The 18,177-nt window shown below is 41.5% G+C and overlaps 1 protein-coding gene across 13 annotated transcripts in view; it reads left to right on the top strand.

Moving 5' to 3' along the window:
- Window positions 1–17,591, top strand: part of UNKL (unk like zinc finger) — a 58,039-nt gene extending 40,448 nt beyond the window's left edge. For 7 of the 13 annotated variants that reach the window (XM_035900018.1, XM_035900014.1, XM_035900017.1 and 4 more), the window contains 6 exons: window positions 1,115–1,280; window positions 7,160–7,252; window positions 11,634–11,864; window positions 12,507–12,709; window positions 13,540–13,794; window positions 15,931–17,591. In XM_035900018.1, coding sequence (XP_035755911.1) covers window positions 1,115–1,280; window positions 7,160–7,252; window positions 11,634–11,864; window positions 12,507–12,709; window positions 13,540–13,794; window positions 15,931–16,086 — 1,104 coding nt within the window. In that variant the 3' untranslated portion in view covers window positions 16,087–17,591. Of the gene's footprint in view, window positions 1–1,114; window positions 1,281–3,274; window positions 4,292–7,159; window positions 7,253–11,633; window positions 11,865–12,506; window positions 12,710–13,539; window positions 13,795–15,930 lie in introns of those variants that run through there. The other 6 variants (XM_035900020.1, XM_035900021.1, XM_035900019.1 and 3 more) reach the window with 4 other exon arrangements.
- Window positions 17,592–18,177: the final 586 nt, after the last annotated feature.

Below are 18,177 nucleotides of genomic sequence, written 5' to 3'. Positions count from 1 at the left end.
CCATTTGGTGAGTCCCTGGAGGTCTGTAGTCCATCTGTCCCCTGGTCAAAGTGAGGTCAGCTAGAGCAGGTTGCTCAGTGCCTTGTCTAGTAGTGTTTTGAATATCTCCAAAAATGAAGACTCCACAGCCTCTTTGGGCAGCATGTTCCAGTGTTCAGCCACCATCGCAGTAAAAAATTCGTGTCTAAGTGAAACTTTCTGTATTTCAATTTGTGCCCATTTTTAAAGAAAAAATTGCTAATTGTCATGGTCACTATAGGCCTCAATCTTGCACTACACCTAGCTTTGAAATAGAAACTTTATGTGGTATTGGTAGAAATCAGGAGAGTAGGTACTGTGCAACCACTGCTCGTCACACAGAAGGTGCTTCGAGGATGTGTGGATTGATTCAGTCACAGTTCAATGCTGGTTTTATTAACTAAAAGATTGGAGGGAATAAATAAACAGTAAAAGGAGTTAATATACTGGAAACTCTGCACCAAATCCCTGTAGACTTTGTGAAGTTATTTTTCAGTTTAGAACGTTGCATGGTTACATTTTGTTTGTGTTTCTTACATTTTGTAATGTAAACGTGTGATTTGAATGAAGAAAGAAGTTCAGTTGGAAAGAAGTAGCACAGGTACAGTCATTGCACAGCATGACACACGAGTGCAGTGCAGTCACGTTTCTCAGCTCTCTAAACCAAAGAACAGGTTGTGCACCAATTGCATTTAGATTAAATGAGAAAATTTGCAGATAAAACACAGGATAGCATTTGCTTAGGAATGCATAATGAAATGGTACAATTCCTCAATAGATATTTTGCTTTTGAAAAGGAGCATCAGACTTCAGCTAATTACGTGTGTCGAGCTTATTTGCAAGTATTTAAATACCTGTTTTCTGAAAGCAGAATTCCCTCGTTTGGTAGTGAAGTGGGGCCACACTGGAGAAGTGCACTTGCTGGTAAATGATAAGGAAAATTATCCTAATCTATTAATTCAGAGGCTCTTCTGCATTTTTTTTCTGTTTGAATTAAAAACTGCTTTTAAAAATACATCCTGTTTATTTTATATGTTTGTATTTACATCTGTGTGTTGGTGTGTGTATACCGATGTTGTCTGGGTTTTTTTAACAGGACCATCTCAGTGTTTTTTCAGCAGTCAATCCACTTACTTCAAGTATAACTTCCAGTCTGGCCTCCAGCGTTGGGTCAGACAATTCACCCCCTGCAGCCGTCTCTGCTGTCAGTGCCAGAGCTCCTCCATTCTATTCCGGCAGTGACACCGTTGAATCGGTTATAGGTCAGTCTTAATTAACGCTTAATCTTTGTACATGTTTTGTTGCATTATTCAAGTTCTTCTTGTTTCAGCGTAGGTTCAAAGATCTTATTGGTAAAGACCAAGGTGATGTTGCACACACCTGCTTTATTATATGTAATTAAAAGCAATATCTGAAATTTCATTTAAGTGTTTTCACCCCAAATCATTATTTTTCACAAGGTCTCCAATGTGAGTGTAGGAATGAGTGAATGGGACATAAAAACTGGAATTTTGGTATTGGTATTGGCCAGTGATTTAAAAAAAATGTGTAAAACCTTTGTAATGCAACTCACTGTATGGATGGAAGTGGCAGTGCTGTCTCTTCCACTTCTGTGGCTGGGCTGATGAGAGTTGACTTTTTTTTTTTAATGTTACTGTAACAGGTGCAGTTACAGATCTTACCACGTTCACAGGAAAATGGGGGATTTTTCTTTGGCTGACTGCATATTCTCCAGTCTGGTGATTTGTATGTTCAAGGACAAAATCTTTTGTTTACACTGTGCGGACCAGATCTGGAAGGGCACAAAGAGGGGAGGAGCCCTCGCTTTCTGGGTGTGCAAGACAGATTCTGGGAAATACTCACTTCCAGAACTTCTGTCATTAGCCCAGAGCCTTTCCCCTGCTTCCAACCAGCTAGGCTGTTTGTGTGGAAAATGGTAAAAGGAGATAAATATTTCAGTAATAATTAGAACTTCAAAACTGGTCACAGTACACCTGCTGTGGTCTCGCAGGTGCTGGACAGAGAGGAGTAACCACTTCCCCAGCCTGCTGGCTGCACTTCTGCTGGTGCAGACCCACATGCTGTTAGCTTTTATTGCCGCCGAGCACACTGGACACGTTGTTCATCACAGTTCCCAGATCTTTTCTGCAGTGTTGCTTTCTGACCGTTCCGCCCCTGGCCTGGACTGTTGCGAGGGGTTGTTCTGCACCAGGTTCAGCGTTATTGTATTTGCCTGTGCTGAACTTTGTGAGGTTTCCGTCAGTCCTGTTCTCCAGCCGTTTGGGATCCTGCCCATGAGTGTGTCAGCTGCTCCCCTTAACTTAGCGTTACCCACAAACTCACTGACATGTGCGGCACTTTTACCCCAGCAGCGGTTTATTCAGGAGGCTGTGGCAGGGAGTGCTGTGACTTGCAAGATGCTGTGTTTCGCATTCCGTGCCGTAAGTCAGGTGATGGGGGAGCTGCTGTGATTAGCTGGCGTGCTGGAGGCTTTCTGTGTTTAAATCAATGTGTAGCAGCGACCGGGAGACTGCAGGCAGTGAGTCAGCACTTCAGCGGGGTAAGTTAGGCATTCACTCTTTTAATTTTTTTAGGAAAGAAACCTAAGCAGAATATTAAACGGTGGATCTTTTTCTGCAGTCTCATAGCTGGCTTTCCTTAAAGGTTTGTCTGATGATCTCTGTGTTAGAACAGGAAATAAATTTTAAATAATTTTTAAATTTCAGAATTAGAATGAGTAGAATTTTAGGGTTTTTTCTATGCAAGTAATATAATTTCATCGGTTTATGGTTAATATTTTAAGATACACTAGGGAATGAAATCACATTTTTGTCAACATAAACATTGCTTCTGGAATAAGTGGAGGCTGGTTGGCTTTAACAAGTTACTCATATAACAGTAAAAACCACGGGCTCTTTTCTGTATACTAGATCAGGTGCTAATTCAGTATGATCTTTAAATGGTGATATACTGAGCAAGTGTTGCAAAGTCACTCAAACGGTGATGCTGTTTCCCATGCCCTAGCGTGATTATATTATTGAGCATAAGAGGCTCTTGATTCCTGAGTTAGAATATGCTTCTGCTATCTACAGATGGTTTTCCAGAACAGTTTTCAGCATGCTATGTTTGTTAGCAGAATATGAATCACAAAATACATGTCTCGTGTATATATAAGTTAGTGTACTTTATGGTAACTGCATAGATTTTGGGTTTTTTCCTTAAAAGAATCTCATATACATATAAATTCTTTTTCCAGAGTTCTGCTTCATAGATGCACAGGATGGCATTGAAAATGAAGTGCCGCATGTAATCTGAGTAGAGCAGAAAATTAAGACGTTATTGTAGAGCAGAAAATAAATACCTGGTGTTCTTGTAGGAAGTGGTGGATTGAGGAATCATAAAAAAGGGGGTGGAAAAAGAGCTGCAGCAAGGGGAAGGGCTAGGTGATTATGGAGATGGGATGAATGGATTTAGATAAAGGATTAGGGGAAATACAGGCGAGTTACGTTGGCAAGGACCAAGGAAGCTTTGTCAGACAGTGGGGGTTGTGGCCCTTTCTGCGGCCCTTGATCTTGATCTCGCGTAACAGTCCCCAAGAGCCGGGGAGGAGGCAGGTGCAGGGGGGTTAGGATAAGCATACCAACCAGATTGAGCTGGTACTTAGCACTGAGGCTTGTACAATGTGTTGGAAACTGAGGGAAGATGGAGTGAAAGAAGGTATATTGCTGCAGTCTACTCCTGCCAGAGCCAAGGGAGGTCGGTTGAGTTGTCTGGTTTTGTTCTGGTAAAAAAAAGAAAGAAGCATAATCTGAGAACATAAAAGCTGCAGGGTGTTTGAAGTCTTCCTGAAAATGTAAAAAAAAAAATAAAATTATGAGAATAGAGAAATTAGATAAGTGAAGTGTCAGAAGAGACAGATTTGGAGAGGAATAAACAGGGAAAGGACAGCAGTGAAGGGAAGCGACTCAAGTGGTAGCGGGGAGAAGGTGGGACCTTAACATTAGGGGGCGTCTGCCAGCCTGATGCTCCCTCCCTGCTGTCTGCTGGGGCCTGGGTGGGCTTCTCCCTGGGCGGGTTTTGGTGGTTTCCATCACTTTCTATCGGATACTCAGGCATGGGGATCGTGCCTGTCTGGGAGACTTGCCATCCGAGGAAAGCAGTGTCTCTCCGTTTGCTTCCCATGTATGTTGTGATCTTAGGATGCTGCTGGTGTTCTCTCCCTGCACTCCACTGACTTTCCACCACATCAGATGGAATCTGAAAGAGCTGGAAGGTATCAGAAATTAAGCTTTGAAAGTCTAGATAATAAGCAGTAAGGAGAGCTATCTGTCCTTTCTGTGACAGGGGAGGATGAGTGTGGCAGAATGAGCTGGAGCCTCACGAGGCGAACGTGACAGGTCAGTGATTTAGCAGGGGTGCAGGCTTAGATTTGATCTCCTATTTGAGCAGTACGACTGATGTCAGCCTCGCTGTGTTTTGTTCCTGCTTGTCACACTTGGGCAGCAACATACTGAGCCAGACACTGCAAATAGCTTCGGATATTAATAACATCTGGGTGATGTGGGGAATTGCAGAGCTTGAAAAAAACAGTTTGCTTCCCCGTTTAAAGATAATGACGGTGCTAATGATGGGATTTTAAAGCCTCTCTTTTCATGATTGAGAGAATTTGAATTTTCTGAAAGAAAGTGGAACAGCTTCTCTTGGTGAAAGTGAGAGGGATCTCTCCCAGAATATCCTGCAGTGTAGTGATGAGAGGTTTGCTCTCACAGGGGTATGGCATTTGGGCACAGAGGATGCTGAGACAAGTTCACATGTGTGAAGATTTATTAGCGGGTTGCATAGCTGATGGCAAATAATGGTGACAATCTGTCCCAGCGGCTGGGTGGAAAAAGAAGTGACAGGCAGGGCAGATGAGCATCCTCTCCAGTGCAGCGGCTGATTCTCTCCCACATAATACTTTTCCCGTATTAACTATAGTTTTTCATCAAGACTGTCCCAAACTCCTTATGGGATTTTCCTGCTTATGATGGAGCGCACTTTGGTCAGCGGATGGTGCTGCATGCGAATTGGTTGTTGAGCTGTGTCCAAAGATATTGCTGGGTCCCTCTAACATAAATCAAAAGCTACGACCAGGAGTAGGTGCAGAAGAGAAAGGACGCATGATTCGCACACCAGTGGCAGTTGCTTCCCCTGAGAACCCTCCACCAGTGCTCTGAGGGTTGGCAGGGCCAAGTGGTGAGCGGAGCAAGGAGACGTGCAGCCCCAGAGATGAGAAGGCACTACCAGAGCAGCTGGGTGAATAGGCGAGACAGGCAGGCTACCGTGTTGCAGATGAAAGGCCCTTACCTGTACGAAAGACAAAAGCAGGGAAGGGATAGTGCAGCAATGAGGATGCAAAACCCAGTATGGAAGAGGGACTTTTAATCTGGGTTTGACACAGCACTTGTGCCACAGTAAGCCTTGAGTCATCAAATAAAAGGAGGCCATCTCTCCCCTATATATGGAGGACTGGCTTAGGCATTTGTCTCCGAGGGAAGGTTATTGCTGGAAAACCTTGGAAAGCTAGGGCGTATCCCTTCAGGCCAAAATGGTGATGCAGAGAGGGCTTCCTCCCTCTGACTGTGGGATGCCAAGCTGCTTTGGCAGTGCTGCTGAAAGATAAGGATTATTGTTCAGGCACAACAACCCCATGCTAATAAAGCTGTGTTGCTTTTGAGACCCAGACTAGTGGCTCTTCACAAAGGGCTATGTTAGCTCTCGGGTACCTTTGCCATGAGCATCACTGTGCACTATGTGAACTTCATCTCTTGGCTGGTATTTTAATCTGGACAGCTTAGGCAGCTTCTTGCTTCAGTGCTGATCCACTGTTCTGTCATCCTGCTTCTAGGTCAGTACCTCCCTTTATGTTCTGTCCGGAGCTGTGGAGCCTGCTAGATAGCCTGGGCAACGTGAGAAAGTGCACTGGCCTTGTGTTAATGATCCAAATGGTCCCTGCAATGTCTGACTTCTAGCACTTTTACAGCTGTATAGTAATTCTGCCAAAGATTTTCTGCAGTTTACAGTGCCTAATGTTTAAGAGTAGGCTATGAGAGAGGAATCACTCTAATTCCAAAGGGATGAGATCCCCTTTGGACCTTCTGGAGACTTAAGCAAGCCAGTGTGACTTTTATTTCCATTTGTTCCTTTTCAACTCATTTAGGCTTTGTGTCAGTTTTTAATAATGATTTTCAACATCAAACCTAAACATTCATGACAAAGGCAGTTGCTCTCACTGGCTACGGTGACTGGGATGACCACTTTCCTACCTGTAAAATCAGTATTAATGCAGACTTTTCTCTTGTCTTCCTGACTGTGCAGTTGTTCAACATTAATTAAAGCAGAGGTACGGAGGGATAAGTTCCTTAGTTATAGCCCTTTCTGCACAGAAAAGAAGTTAAGAGGAAGAAGGGAGAAAATACCCATCTTCTAACACTTCCCAAGCAGTGGACCTAATAAGAATTTAACCATGACATTGCCTAGAGAAATTTTAGAATGACATAAGCCTTAAAATGAAAGGCAGTCTGACTTTTGAGTCTAAATGAAATGCTGATTTTTACTTTTACTTTATTTATTTTAAAATACTGCACATTTTCATTTGGGTATTGTGACAGCCCTTACCTCTGTATGCTCTGATATATAACGCAGTTACCCCAAGGGCTAACTGCTGTAAGGGGCATTTACAGTGCCATTCCTCAGGTATAATACCTGGGTTTATTCAGTAATAATTAAAAATACATTTACCTAGGTATCCAAATTTTATTTTTCCTCTGTCTCTGTTGATGTACATCTAAGCACAACAGGTAACACAGATTTATTGAAAATCCAGATAGATAGCCACCTTAACCACATTATCCTCTGTTCTTCTCACCAGCTGAAGGAGCTGTAATAGCTTATAAGTGAAAGTTTTACCTTTTAGAAAACACAGAGGATATCCTTCGCTGTGTGTCTGTAGGATGCTTACGAGCATGACCCAGATGCGAAAGAGTATATATGATGGAAGCACTAACAAAACCAGTCAAATAAAGTTTCCTCATTTCATCCATCATGGTAGTTTTATGGATAATTCAAGGATAATTCATTGATATAATATTTTGTTTAACAGGTTCTGCTTTAGATTTGCATTTTAATGATGTGAACGTCGCATCCATAGATAGAGAATTAGAAGACCAAGAAGCCAGTGACCTTGGATTAGCAAGTAAGAGGTCCAATTTGTAAAATTATACTCATTCAAACTGCTTTTCTTTCTCACCTTTCTAAACTTTTACTCCTCAAAATAGTTACAGACAGCAAAGACTTTGAAGAAAAGTCCTGAGTTTTGTTCCAGCTGTTTAAGTTTGTAGTGTAAAGGGATTGCACTGCTGTCCTCCTGACTGTATTTTGCAAGGGATCAGTCTGTTAAAAGTTTGGGGTTTTTCTAACATGCTTAATGACTTGGGCCCATGAGCAAAATAGTTGGTGGAAGGACTTGTATGCATTTACAGGAGGGCATTGTGCTTGAGTTTGACTACCTGCACATGGAGTGCTGCAGAGTCTGACGGCAGGCGGTGTGTGCTGTGGGACCAACAAATGCTTCTATGGTGGCTGCTGAGAGGGGCTGTGGGGACAATTCTCGAGGAGAAGGAGCTAGCAACCTTTAGGACTTTAATACTTGCAAGTTAGGGACTTAATCTTTCTATGAATCTAACCCGGAAGGAGCAATTTCTTTGAAGGTCTGTTGGGAAGTACTCAGCCATTTGGCCTCTTCTGGAAAAGGAGAGGAAGACACAGCAAAGGAAGCAGTGCAGGGAAGAGGCAGCAGGGAGGAAGGATGAATCAATAAATTAAAATGCTGCCTTTTCTTTGTAAAAGTAGAAAAGGGAAAATAATCGAGAAAAAAAAAGAAAAATAGTAAGTGAAAACTGAGGAACTATAATTCCGTTACCGTATTCCTTTGAGAGTCACAGAGCAAGATAACAGACACCTTTTTATAATACTTCTATTTGTTTTCTGATACCTGTTTTGCTAGCATCTCTTTGAAGGTCTGTGGTGGTTAAGTTGGTTGTACATATGTGTTAAGCTTCCACTTGCACAAACAAAACTACTCTTGGATGGCAAACGTGTTCCTCCCATGTCCTCTCTCTATGGCTCCAGACACGAAGGGAAAGACAGCTACAGCTACGCCCTGGTTTGTTATTGCTGACTGATGCTCCAGTAGGAAAAGCTTGCACTTAGTGTCTCTGTACATTATGCAATTTTTCTTCCTTTAAGATAATTATTGTATCTTTAGTCCACTGGCTTTAACACATACACAGATATAGTTGATGTAGTTGGAACATGGAAGCTGTCACTGGGGCCGCAGTGGACAGTACCCAAGTATTACAGATTCAAGACTTTGTTGTCAGGCATGGAAATCATTTTGACCCACGTGAACATCAAGTGCCCTCGCTCCCTCAGGAAAGCAGATATGGTAAGCAACCGTAAGTTGCTTCTTTTCAAAACTAACACAGGTGTCCAGAGAGATTCTGCTTCAAACTTTTCCTCCTCCAAGTGCTTCCTTTGCAGTGAAAGGGGACAGTTCTAGGCAAGATCACTAATTTTATCACCCCAGTAGTGTGTAGATACATGAAACTGCAGAGCAAACACAGAATTCAGGAAGGTCACTTGGTTTGAAATGGACTTTTTCACTTCATCAGTTTGCTCATTTGCAGGCGGGCAGACTGGTGTGACTGGTGACATGCTGCTTTCTTCAGGTCTGAGCAGAGCATTTGGGGAGGTAGTTTACAATTGACATTTGGTTGGCATCAAGTAGATCTAGGCAGACTGTAGCAGTGGCTTCATTACTGATAGCAGGAGCTAGAAGAAACCAGTGCTGGATCGCACTGATTAAGAAGTTTCATACACCAAATACTAATTTCTGAGATCCTGACAACAGTGCTGCAAGTCCTAGTGCCTCTCCCACCTTGGCTGTGTTTTCTCCCAAGGTGATTCTTAGTTACTAGAGGCTGTATTTGTGGTACCTGTATACTTCAGGTTATTAGGGGATCCATCCAGAATGGCCCAAAATGTTACAGTCTCAATAGGTAGTCATCTAGTTTTATGTAGATTCTTATCAGTAATAATAGTGGGAATATGTTCAGGGGCTTTAGGGCTCTATATTTTGGTTGATTGTCTCAGAATTTTCTGTCCCATGATGGTGCTAACATGTTATTCCTTCACCAGAACAGTTTATGTTATCTATTAACGTTTTCCATTCTTGTTCATAATATCACCCTTTGTACAGACCTGGAAAGAAACTGAAAATGTGTGCAATTTCAATTTATTTCTCTGCTAGTGATGTTGGTCTCAACAGTTCTGCTGATGCTGTACTTTGTTTGACTCGTGTTTCATTTACTGCCTTGTTCTATGCTGCAGGAATGATTGTGCTTCATCGGAAGTACCATGAAGTATGGAACAGGAAGGACATACTGTAACCAACTTTATTTGTATGTGGAGGATAGTTCACCCAGTGTAATAGGTTGACCTTGGTGGGTAGCCAGACACCCATCCGGCTGCTCTCTCACTCCCCCTCCTCAACAGGACAAGGGGAGAAAATAAGATGAAAAAGTTTGTGGATCAAGGGAGATCACTCACCAGTTGCTATCACAGGCAAAACAGACTTGACTCAGGGAAAATTGATTTATTGCCAATTAAAATAGAGTTGGACGGTGAGAAACAAAAAACCCAAAATCATCCCCCATCACCTTTTCCCCAGGCTCAACTTCTTTCCCAACCTCTGCCTTTCCATCGCGAGCAGTGCAGGGGGATGAGGAATGGGGCATAGTGGTCAGTTCATAACAGTTCCTCCCTGCCTTTCCTTCCTCCTCACGCTTGTCCCTGCTCCAGTGTGGGTCATCTCCACAGGCCGCAGTTCCTGCCAGGAGAACCTGCCCCAGCACGGGCTCTCCACGGGCTGTGGTTCCTTCAGGCAATATCCACCTGCTTCAATCTGGTCCTGTCCACAGGCTTCAGGGAAATTCCTGCTTGTACTGTGGTTGCTTCCAAACTTTCTCTGGGTTGCAGGGGAATCTGCTCCAGGGAAATCTCTGCTCCGGCGACTGGAGCACCTCCTCCTGTTCCTTCTTTCCTGACCTTTGTGTTCACAGGGCTGTTTCACACCTCTTGTTTCCTCCTCCTCTGTCTGTGTGATGGTTTTTTGCCCTTTCTTAAATATGTTCTCCCAAAGGTGCCATCAGGGTGGCTGAAGGGTGCAGCAATGTCCTGGGGGTCCACTGGAGCCAGCTGTGTCTGGCACAGGGCAGCCCTGGATGCTCCTGGATGCCTCCGCAGCCCCACCACCCCGCTACCAAAACCTTGCCTCTTAAGACATGCAGGCAGATTGTATTGGCCAAAATCCAAGTGGATTTGAGGACTATTTTAAGAACTAGAAAAAAAAAATGGTGCTGCTGCCGCCATTTCTTACAGCGTTTATCTGGGGGCTTTACTTTGGCTCTTAATTATTAAGAGAATTCTTACTTGGCCAGATTTTTTAACTAAACTGGTCTGTTATGTACATCTGTGGGTGTACACCTGTCCTGTGTCTTCCTCATAGATCATGAGGTGGCCCTGGGAACATTTGATGAGTATTTCAAGATGCGTTTCTTGGAAGGCATTGTGGCAATGCAGCTTATAATGAGCATCCCTGGCTTTTTGTTTTGAGATACTTCTAAAAGGAATGATGTTTCCTCTGATGACATGCATTCACCTGTTTTAAGCACAACCAGAAAACTAGAATCATGACCCCTGCTTCAAGTAAAATCATTTGACTGCTGTATTTTTTTTAAATAAAAGGCAATGTCATTTTTAGTTGCTGTTCAAACATATTGATGAATAAAATCTTCACAGTAAATACTGAACTGTTTCCTGACCAGGAGAATGCACTGCAGCTGGGCGTGTTTAGTGAAGTAATTGCATGATTGAGCATCCTTTTTTTAAAGCAATATTTTATTATTACCATTACTTTGGGAAATTATGAACAATGCATTTGTTTGACTAAATTATTATTAATTTTTACTTTGTTTGAAACTCGGCTTTCATAGAGAGTTAAGTACATTTGACATTTAAAATCCACTGAACAAAAGCAAAAGTGTGCAGTGGAAGGAAATGGAGCTATGTCTGATGGTTATGTTGTGTGTGATTTTCAAGGTATGTAGTCTCACTTGCTTAACTCTAGTTTATATATTAAAATAAAACCAAAATTTGTCGTAATCCTTTACATTTCAGTCATTTTCTCCACTTGTGTTAGCTGGTGGCTGTAAAAATGAGTAAGCTGGATGACTTGATCTGAAAAGCATTTTCTGTTTCTTTGTAGCTGCAGGTGAGGCCACTGCTGTGTAAAGCTGCACGTTCTCTTTCCAGGCACTTGGAAAACTACTTTCCAGTGTTCAATTTAAAAAATATTTTTGCAATAGGAGATAAATAAAGTTTTCTTTTTTAATGGGAGGTATTTTAATGTATAATTTAATTTACATCTGGTACATTTTTCAGAAAAATACTTACAGAGAGCTGTGTACTGCATTGAAACTAATTTGGTTTTTTTTTTTTTCCTAATGCGTACATAGGTCAAAGATTACTGGGAAGTTCAGCACCTGTCAATATTCCAGGTTCTCTTGTTCGTTCCTCATCTTTACATTCGTCATCGTCCCTCTCAACCTCTCCACTCAGTTCTCTTTCGCAATCGCTGTCTCAGTCTTTTGTCTCGTCCACTGCGGCTCCTCAGCACCAGCAGCCTCAGCCGCTGAAGACAGAACATAGCATGTTAGGCCCCTCAGCCTCTCCTCACAACTCCTTAGGTAAGCAAGCTGAAGGCTGCACTCTGTGTACTGCAAGAGAGAACTCAGTGGCAGGTGAGAAATGTTCAGTTTAAGGTTTTGCATGTTTCTTGTGACTTAATCTGGGCAGCAAAGCCCAGCTATGGTAACTGATAACAGAGTTAGATGTGACGTGTGGGAGAAAGTTCAAGGAGTGAACTTCCATGGCTAGTGAAGGGAAAAAAGAATTCTTGGAAAAGGAGATACTTACAGAGGCATTTGAAAAGGGTAACGTAGAGCAGTTGGCATGCAGGCAGCAAGAATGCATCTTAGCTGCAGCATTCTGCTAAAGGAAAATACAAAGCAGAGAAAGAGGAAGAATTAAAATCAAGTATGAACTGCTGGGAACAAAGCTTTTTGCATATAAATGAATTCCCACTCTTCCTTCTCCTTTTGTGGACTGTACTGTCTTATTAAAAGCAGCAAGAAAAAACCCACGTGGTAAGTCTCCTGAATTGCTGTAAATACTGTAAACATTTTCCAGACTGTCACATTTCTGAAGGTAGTGAAATAACGTTACAAGTCCTGCAGATAAAAGTATAAATTCTATTTTGTTCTGCATGTGAAATATTTTGCAGCAGCATATGCAGAATGATTTTTTCCCTCCCTGCCTTTGTTTTACAGGTCTAAATGGTGTTACAGGGAACATCTGGGACTTTGTAACTGGGAGTTTCTCTCCTAGTCCCTCTCCAGTACTAAGCAGTGGCACTACCCCCTCAGTAAGTTCAAACACCAGTGGGAACGAACTCACTCGAGTTAGACAGGAACTTGATGATGCCAAGAGAAAACTAAAGCAATGGGAAGAATCTTGGCAACAAGTAAAACAGGTAGGCTAATTTATGATAATACTAAATTATATACTTTCTTTTTTAACAAACAAGCAACTCCTACTGCTTTTCCTTTTTACATATCTTCTTATCCTTGGACCCAGAGTTTTATTACAATCTGTCAAAGGAATGTTTCCTTCATCCTCAAAATGAGCTATCAGCATAAAGGGAACGGAGCTTTTTAAAGGGCAGTCTGTTTTCTGAAAGTTGATCTGTCTCTCCAGACGGGGACACTTAGAGATATTCAGGATAGGGCTGAACAGCAACGTACCTTGATGTTTAACTAAAGACATACATTCCCTCCCATGCCTCTTTCAGATGATAAGCAAGCAAAAGAAGTAGATGCTTGCCAGCAGCCTTGGTTCTTTGCGGTACCTGGGCAGTCTATAGGCATCTCAGCAGTCAAACTGAGGTTGTTGGTAACTGCCAGTCGAGTGCATTTTCTGCAGCCCTTTCCTTCCCCTCAGGTTGTTCTCTCTGTGATGAGGCGTAGCTAAGTAGCTGTACTACATTTTGATAGTTTTTGATGTCTCTTGACATTAAATTACAAATTTAACATTTAAAATGTGTTCCATTTATAGAGCTCCAAAAAGGCTTCTGGCTGTTTATAGCCAAATAACACTGGCATACCTAAAAATTGCATTAAGACAAAGCAAGAAGATTTGTTAATTAGAAAGTAGGATAAGTAGGGAGAAGCTTTAAATTGACAGTAAATGCATTGTTATATCTAAAATTAGAGGTTACCTGCAATTTTGAAGGCTTTTGAATTTGTTCTTCTGTTGTTAATTTAAAAAATTTATTTTTTTATATTCTGGAAATCTTTCTCCCAGGCGTGTGATGCATGGCAGAAAGAGGCTCAAGAAGCAAAAGAACGTGCTAACATCGCAGATGCAGACAAACAACTCGCTCTTCAGAAGAAGGAGGAAGTGGAAAATAAATTAAAAAAGCTGAAGGCGCAGTTAGCTGCTTGTCTATCGACTACATTACCTTGTATGAAAAACTATGGAGATATAGAAAAGGTATCCTTGCCAAAGCTTCGTTCCTTACAAAATCGGCTGCACTTAGATTTAGAAACAATAGATGAGGTGAGTTTCTTCATCTGCATAACTATTTCTGATTAACTGAAACTGGCAGCCCAGTAACTTTCAGTGACATATTTATGCCAGGTTTCATTTCAAAGAGCAACATTGCTCTCAGTGTTAAGTCTTGTCTGGAATATAGGATGGTTCAGATTTATCGACCTAATGGATTCTCCTAAGTTTTGATCAGCTATCAGAAAAAATTACAAGTGATTCACAGGAATTCTTGGGGTGATTAAAAAAAAAAAAGATTTAAAGCCAGCTTTTACCCCCAACATTTTGGGCATTACCTAAATAAATAAAAGTAGTTGCCCTAAATAAATGAAAATAGTTACATGCTTTTCACTTGCTTAGAAGGTAGGTGGTGAGGTTCCCTCCTAGGAGTTTCTGTAGTCAGAGAGGCCAGAACAGACTTGGAGCGTAGAATCATTGACATTAGAAGGAACCTCTGGAGATCATCCAGCCCAACCCCCTACTCAAAGTAGGGTCAACTCGAGCAGGTTGCTCAGGGCCTTGCCCAGTACCATTTTGAGTATCTCCAAGGATGGAGACTCCACCACCTCTGTGGGCAGTCTTTTCCAGTGTTTGACCACCCACACAGTAAGAAAAGTTTTTTCTTATGTCTGTGTGAAACAGTCTGTATTTTAACTTGTGCCCATTGCCTCTTCTTTCACTGGATACCACTGAGAACAGTCTCCCTGTCTGTTTCACTCCTCCCATCAGGAGCTCTTTCAGCCTCACCTCAGATGTTTCAGTCCCTTCATCACCCTAGAGGCATATTGCTGTATTTCACCTTCTCTCAAATCCAGACTCAGTTGCTGCCAAAATTTAGGATGCTTTATTGCAGCCAGATTGAGGGCGTTTCTCAGGGCTCTCAGAGCTGGGAATATCAGGTGCCACTCCTCGGAGCACATCAAGGAAGATGATAATGACCACACACCACTCCAGGCACCATACTTCAAACCTTGCAGGCCACAGCTTGGTTCCACGTTGCTTTTTCCTCTGCAGTCTCAAAGGGCCGTGACACATGTGGCCCCGATTCTTGCTATTTTGTTGGGACCGTGATGGGACTGTCCAGACAAAAAAAAATATTTCCTTTCACTACTGGGACAATCTGCTGTACTCTAGTACCTGTTTGAGTTCAGCAGTGGCTTCTCTGTCTCAGTGCACCTCCTGTCCAGTGCCATTTGTATCCATATGAACTTCAGTCTTGAAAAAAAAGCCAGGCTCTCTTTTAGAAGAGTTTAAAACGTAATTTAAGTCTTTGTCAATAAAGTAGGTGGATGAGGACGAGACTTGCTAGTTACCGGGCTCCTGTTATCAAGTGCATTTACAGGATTCTCCATTGGATTAGGGACCGCTATTGTTTTTCTCCTAAGGGATTTTAAAGAGGAGCAAAAGAGCCTTGGGATCTCTTACCAAAAAAGTCATTACATCCTGGAATGGAAGTCATCTCAGCCAGGCTGGAGTGATCAGAACTGTTACCACCTTTTCCAGCTCCTCAGTTTCTCAGGTTTCCTTTACCACTGTGGCCCCTTGTCTTAGGCAGCGACACCCATAGCGTTCTGGGTTCTTCTCTTGGTCCGAACCATGTCTTGCTGTTCAAAAATGAACACAGCTTTTCAGTTCTTCTTGTTCCTTGATAGGGTTGGTACGCCTTATCACATGGAGACATACAGTTGTAATGTTCTCCCCAAAGCTTGCATCAGTAGCTCTATTCAAAGCATCGCACATTTGGGATGCTTCCATTTTGTCCTAATGCAAACATCTCCCACAGCATGAGAAAATCTGACAGTGGTTTGAAATGGCAAAATGAGGCTTAGTTCCTCTTTTTTTTTTTTTTCTTGCTTGTTTTCATCATTCATCCCAGTTATGCAGGAAAATTTCAGTCCAGAGGTTCAATCCGAGATATTTTCCTTTCTAAAAGCACCTGTACTCCAGCTGGTACGTTAAAGGTTGAGCATGCTCTGATCTTATGACCCTCAGTTCAGCTATCTGGCATACAAAAGCATTGTCGTTTGTATTGTTAAACGAGGAGTTTATTCAGGACAGCTAAGTGTGAAGCTGCTAGAACGCAACTGTATGCCTTGGGATATAGTGCAGCACGGTGCACTTTTACTAAGCGCAATAATCTTTTTACAGGTGATTTTTCAGCTTCAGTCAAAGAAGTGTATCCTGTGTCAGGAAGGTGACTGTGGTATTGTCCTGAATCCATGTCAACATTACGTACTTTGTGATCACTGTGCAGCTGCACAAGAAGAATGTCCCTACTGCAAGAAAAAAAAAAATCTGTGGTAACATACAGGCATAGTTCTTGTATCACGTTCATTAATTAAATAATTTTATGGGTTTGTATTTTGTATAAGAATTATATCACTCATAATTAATCCATTTAATAGTGCTAGACTGATTTCCATTTTGATGTGAGAAACTTGGTTGGTTGAAGATAGAGAGAGGGCTCGCTCATCTTTACGTATCAACATCAGTCACTTGATGGGGTTCTGTAGTCTTGCGGTTCTCTCATTGCCCCCTGATCCCATCGCAGCCTTTTCTGACTTCCATTCACATACCTAGCGCACAAGCTACTTAGGTCCATTTACTGTGTAATCACTTTGTATAAATCTTACCATAATGCCTGAGTTAAATCTTTATACCTGTTGTTTTCATTAACAGAAGATGGATACGTAGGCACAATAACTCCCCACTCAACAGTACAAACGGTCCCTTGGCCACGTCTGTTGTGTGCGGAACTCCAGAGCCAGTATTTTGGAATCGGTCTAACACTATGTTTACTTGGATGTTTGAAAAACTCTAATTAATATAAAAGCACTTTTTAATTATTGTGTTTTGTTAGAAGATATGTTGTAAATTGCTTCAAGCTGCTTTCTAGGTCTTATGTTTATTTTTTAATATGCAATAATATGATGTGTTATAGGAGTACTGTGAATTTAAAATATTCCACATGGTTTTCCTGTTAAATCACAACATGATTAAATAGAAATGACAACTTATCTGGTTTTTTTTACAATTTATAAGTTAACTGCATACTGTCGTATTTATAAATGTACCAGCGGAGACATAACCACTGAGGCACATGTGCTTTCGTATTCAAAGACGTGTTTTCAATTTTGTGAAATGGATCAGTTTTAGTAAACAACTGTGCATTTGCCTATTTCCCTCAGTTTGGATGTTTGTGGTCTTAAAGTTTTTGTAGATCTCCTAACCTGTGTGGTACTCATCGGGAGCACACATGATATATATATATAAAATATTACCAAGTGCCTATGCCCCATATCCTATAAAATGGCAGAAGACAGAAGACATAAAAAAAGAATTTTGCAAATAATTTCTATTGCTTAATTTTGTATTGAACAATTTGACAGTAACTAGCATATGTCTCTTGCTTTTATAAATATTTAAAAATACACTTTTTTCAGTAATGAAGTAATACACGTTTGAAAGGAGCTACAAAATTATTTAAGTATGTAATCAGGCAGTGGCACGTTGACACAGTGATTCTTTTGAAGGGCAGTAGCATCCTTACTTCATCCTGGTAGTTAGGAACATGCAGTTCAGGAGGAGAAGTTAATTAATGTCTGCATGTTAACACTGTATATTTTTACTTTTCTTACATGGAACAACAGCCTGCATTACTCGCTTTTTCTGTTAAATCCAAGTGTGACACTGGTACGACTCAGACTGAAATGACCTATGACTGTATGACGTGACTTGCATTGCCGTATTACTGTACTCGGTACAAAAAGCGAGTTCACACAGGCAGCAAAGAGTTTATCTGTTTAAAATTTAGTCATGCTAAAACAACAAAAAAGATGATGTATACTAAAATTATTATTGTTGAAACAGAGCTTTTAGAAGTGCATCAGCACTAAATAAAGGGCCCAAGCCAATAGCACTGAAATCCCTATAATCTCCTTGGGGCTTTAGCGTTCTTTGCACAGAGGCTTGAGTTAGCAAAAAATCATTACGCGTTTTCTGCGAGAGCTGAATGTACAGCCTCGCTGCTGCTGTCTGCAGACCCGTCCGTCCGCAGGAATGTTTGGGACCTTTGTGGAAGGGAGAAGCAGGATGAAATATTAAATACATTTCTACTTGATTCTGTTAGAAATTTTTGCCTGAAGTTCACTTGAAGACCAGAGTTGGGTTTAGTAATGTGACTTTGTTGACTTTAACAGTTTCTCCAAAACATTTGTAGCGAGAAAAGTCTAAGATTGGACTGTATTTGCATTTTCAAATACACTTTTCTGTCATAAAATAAGATATTGCCATTTTAAAGGTGTAGCCAACTTTAGACTTCTGGAAAAAGGTACTTGGATCGCTAAGTGTGGCTGTGGGTGTTCATGTGTTGTTTGCACCTGTGCAGCCTACGGC

The sequence above is a fragment of the Egretta garzetta genome, unplaced genomic scaffold (genome assembly GCF_000687185.1).
Source record: "Egretta garzetta isolate BGI_Z169 unplaced genomic scaffold, ASM68718v1 scaffold448, whole genome shotgun sequence".
NCBI classification, from domain to species: domain Eukaryota; kingdom Metazoa; phylum Chordata; class Aves; order Pelecaniformes; family Ardeidae; genus Egretta; species Egretta garzetta.
This window is presented reverse-complemented; position numbering and strand designations above follow the sequence as displayed.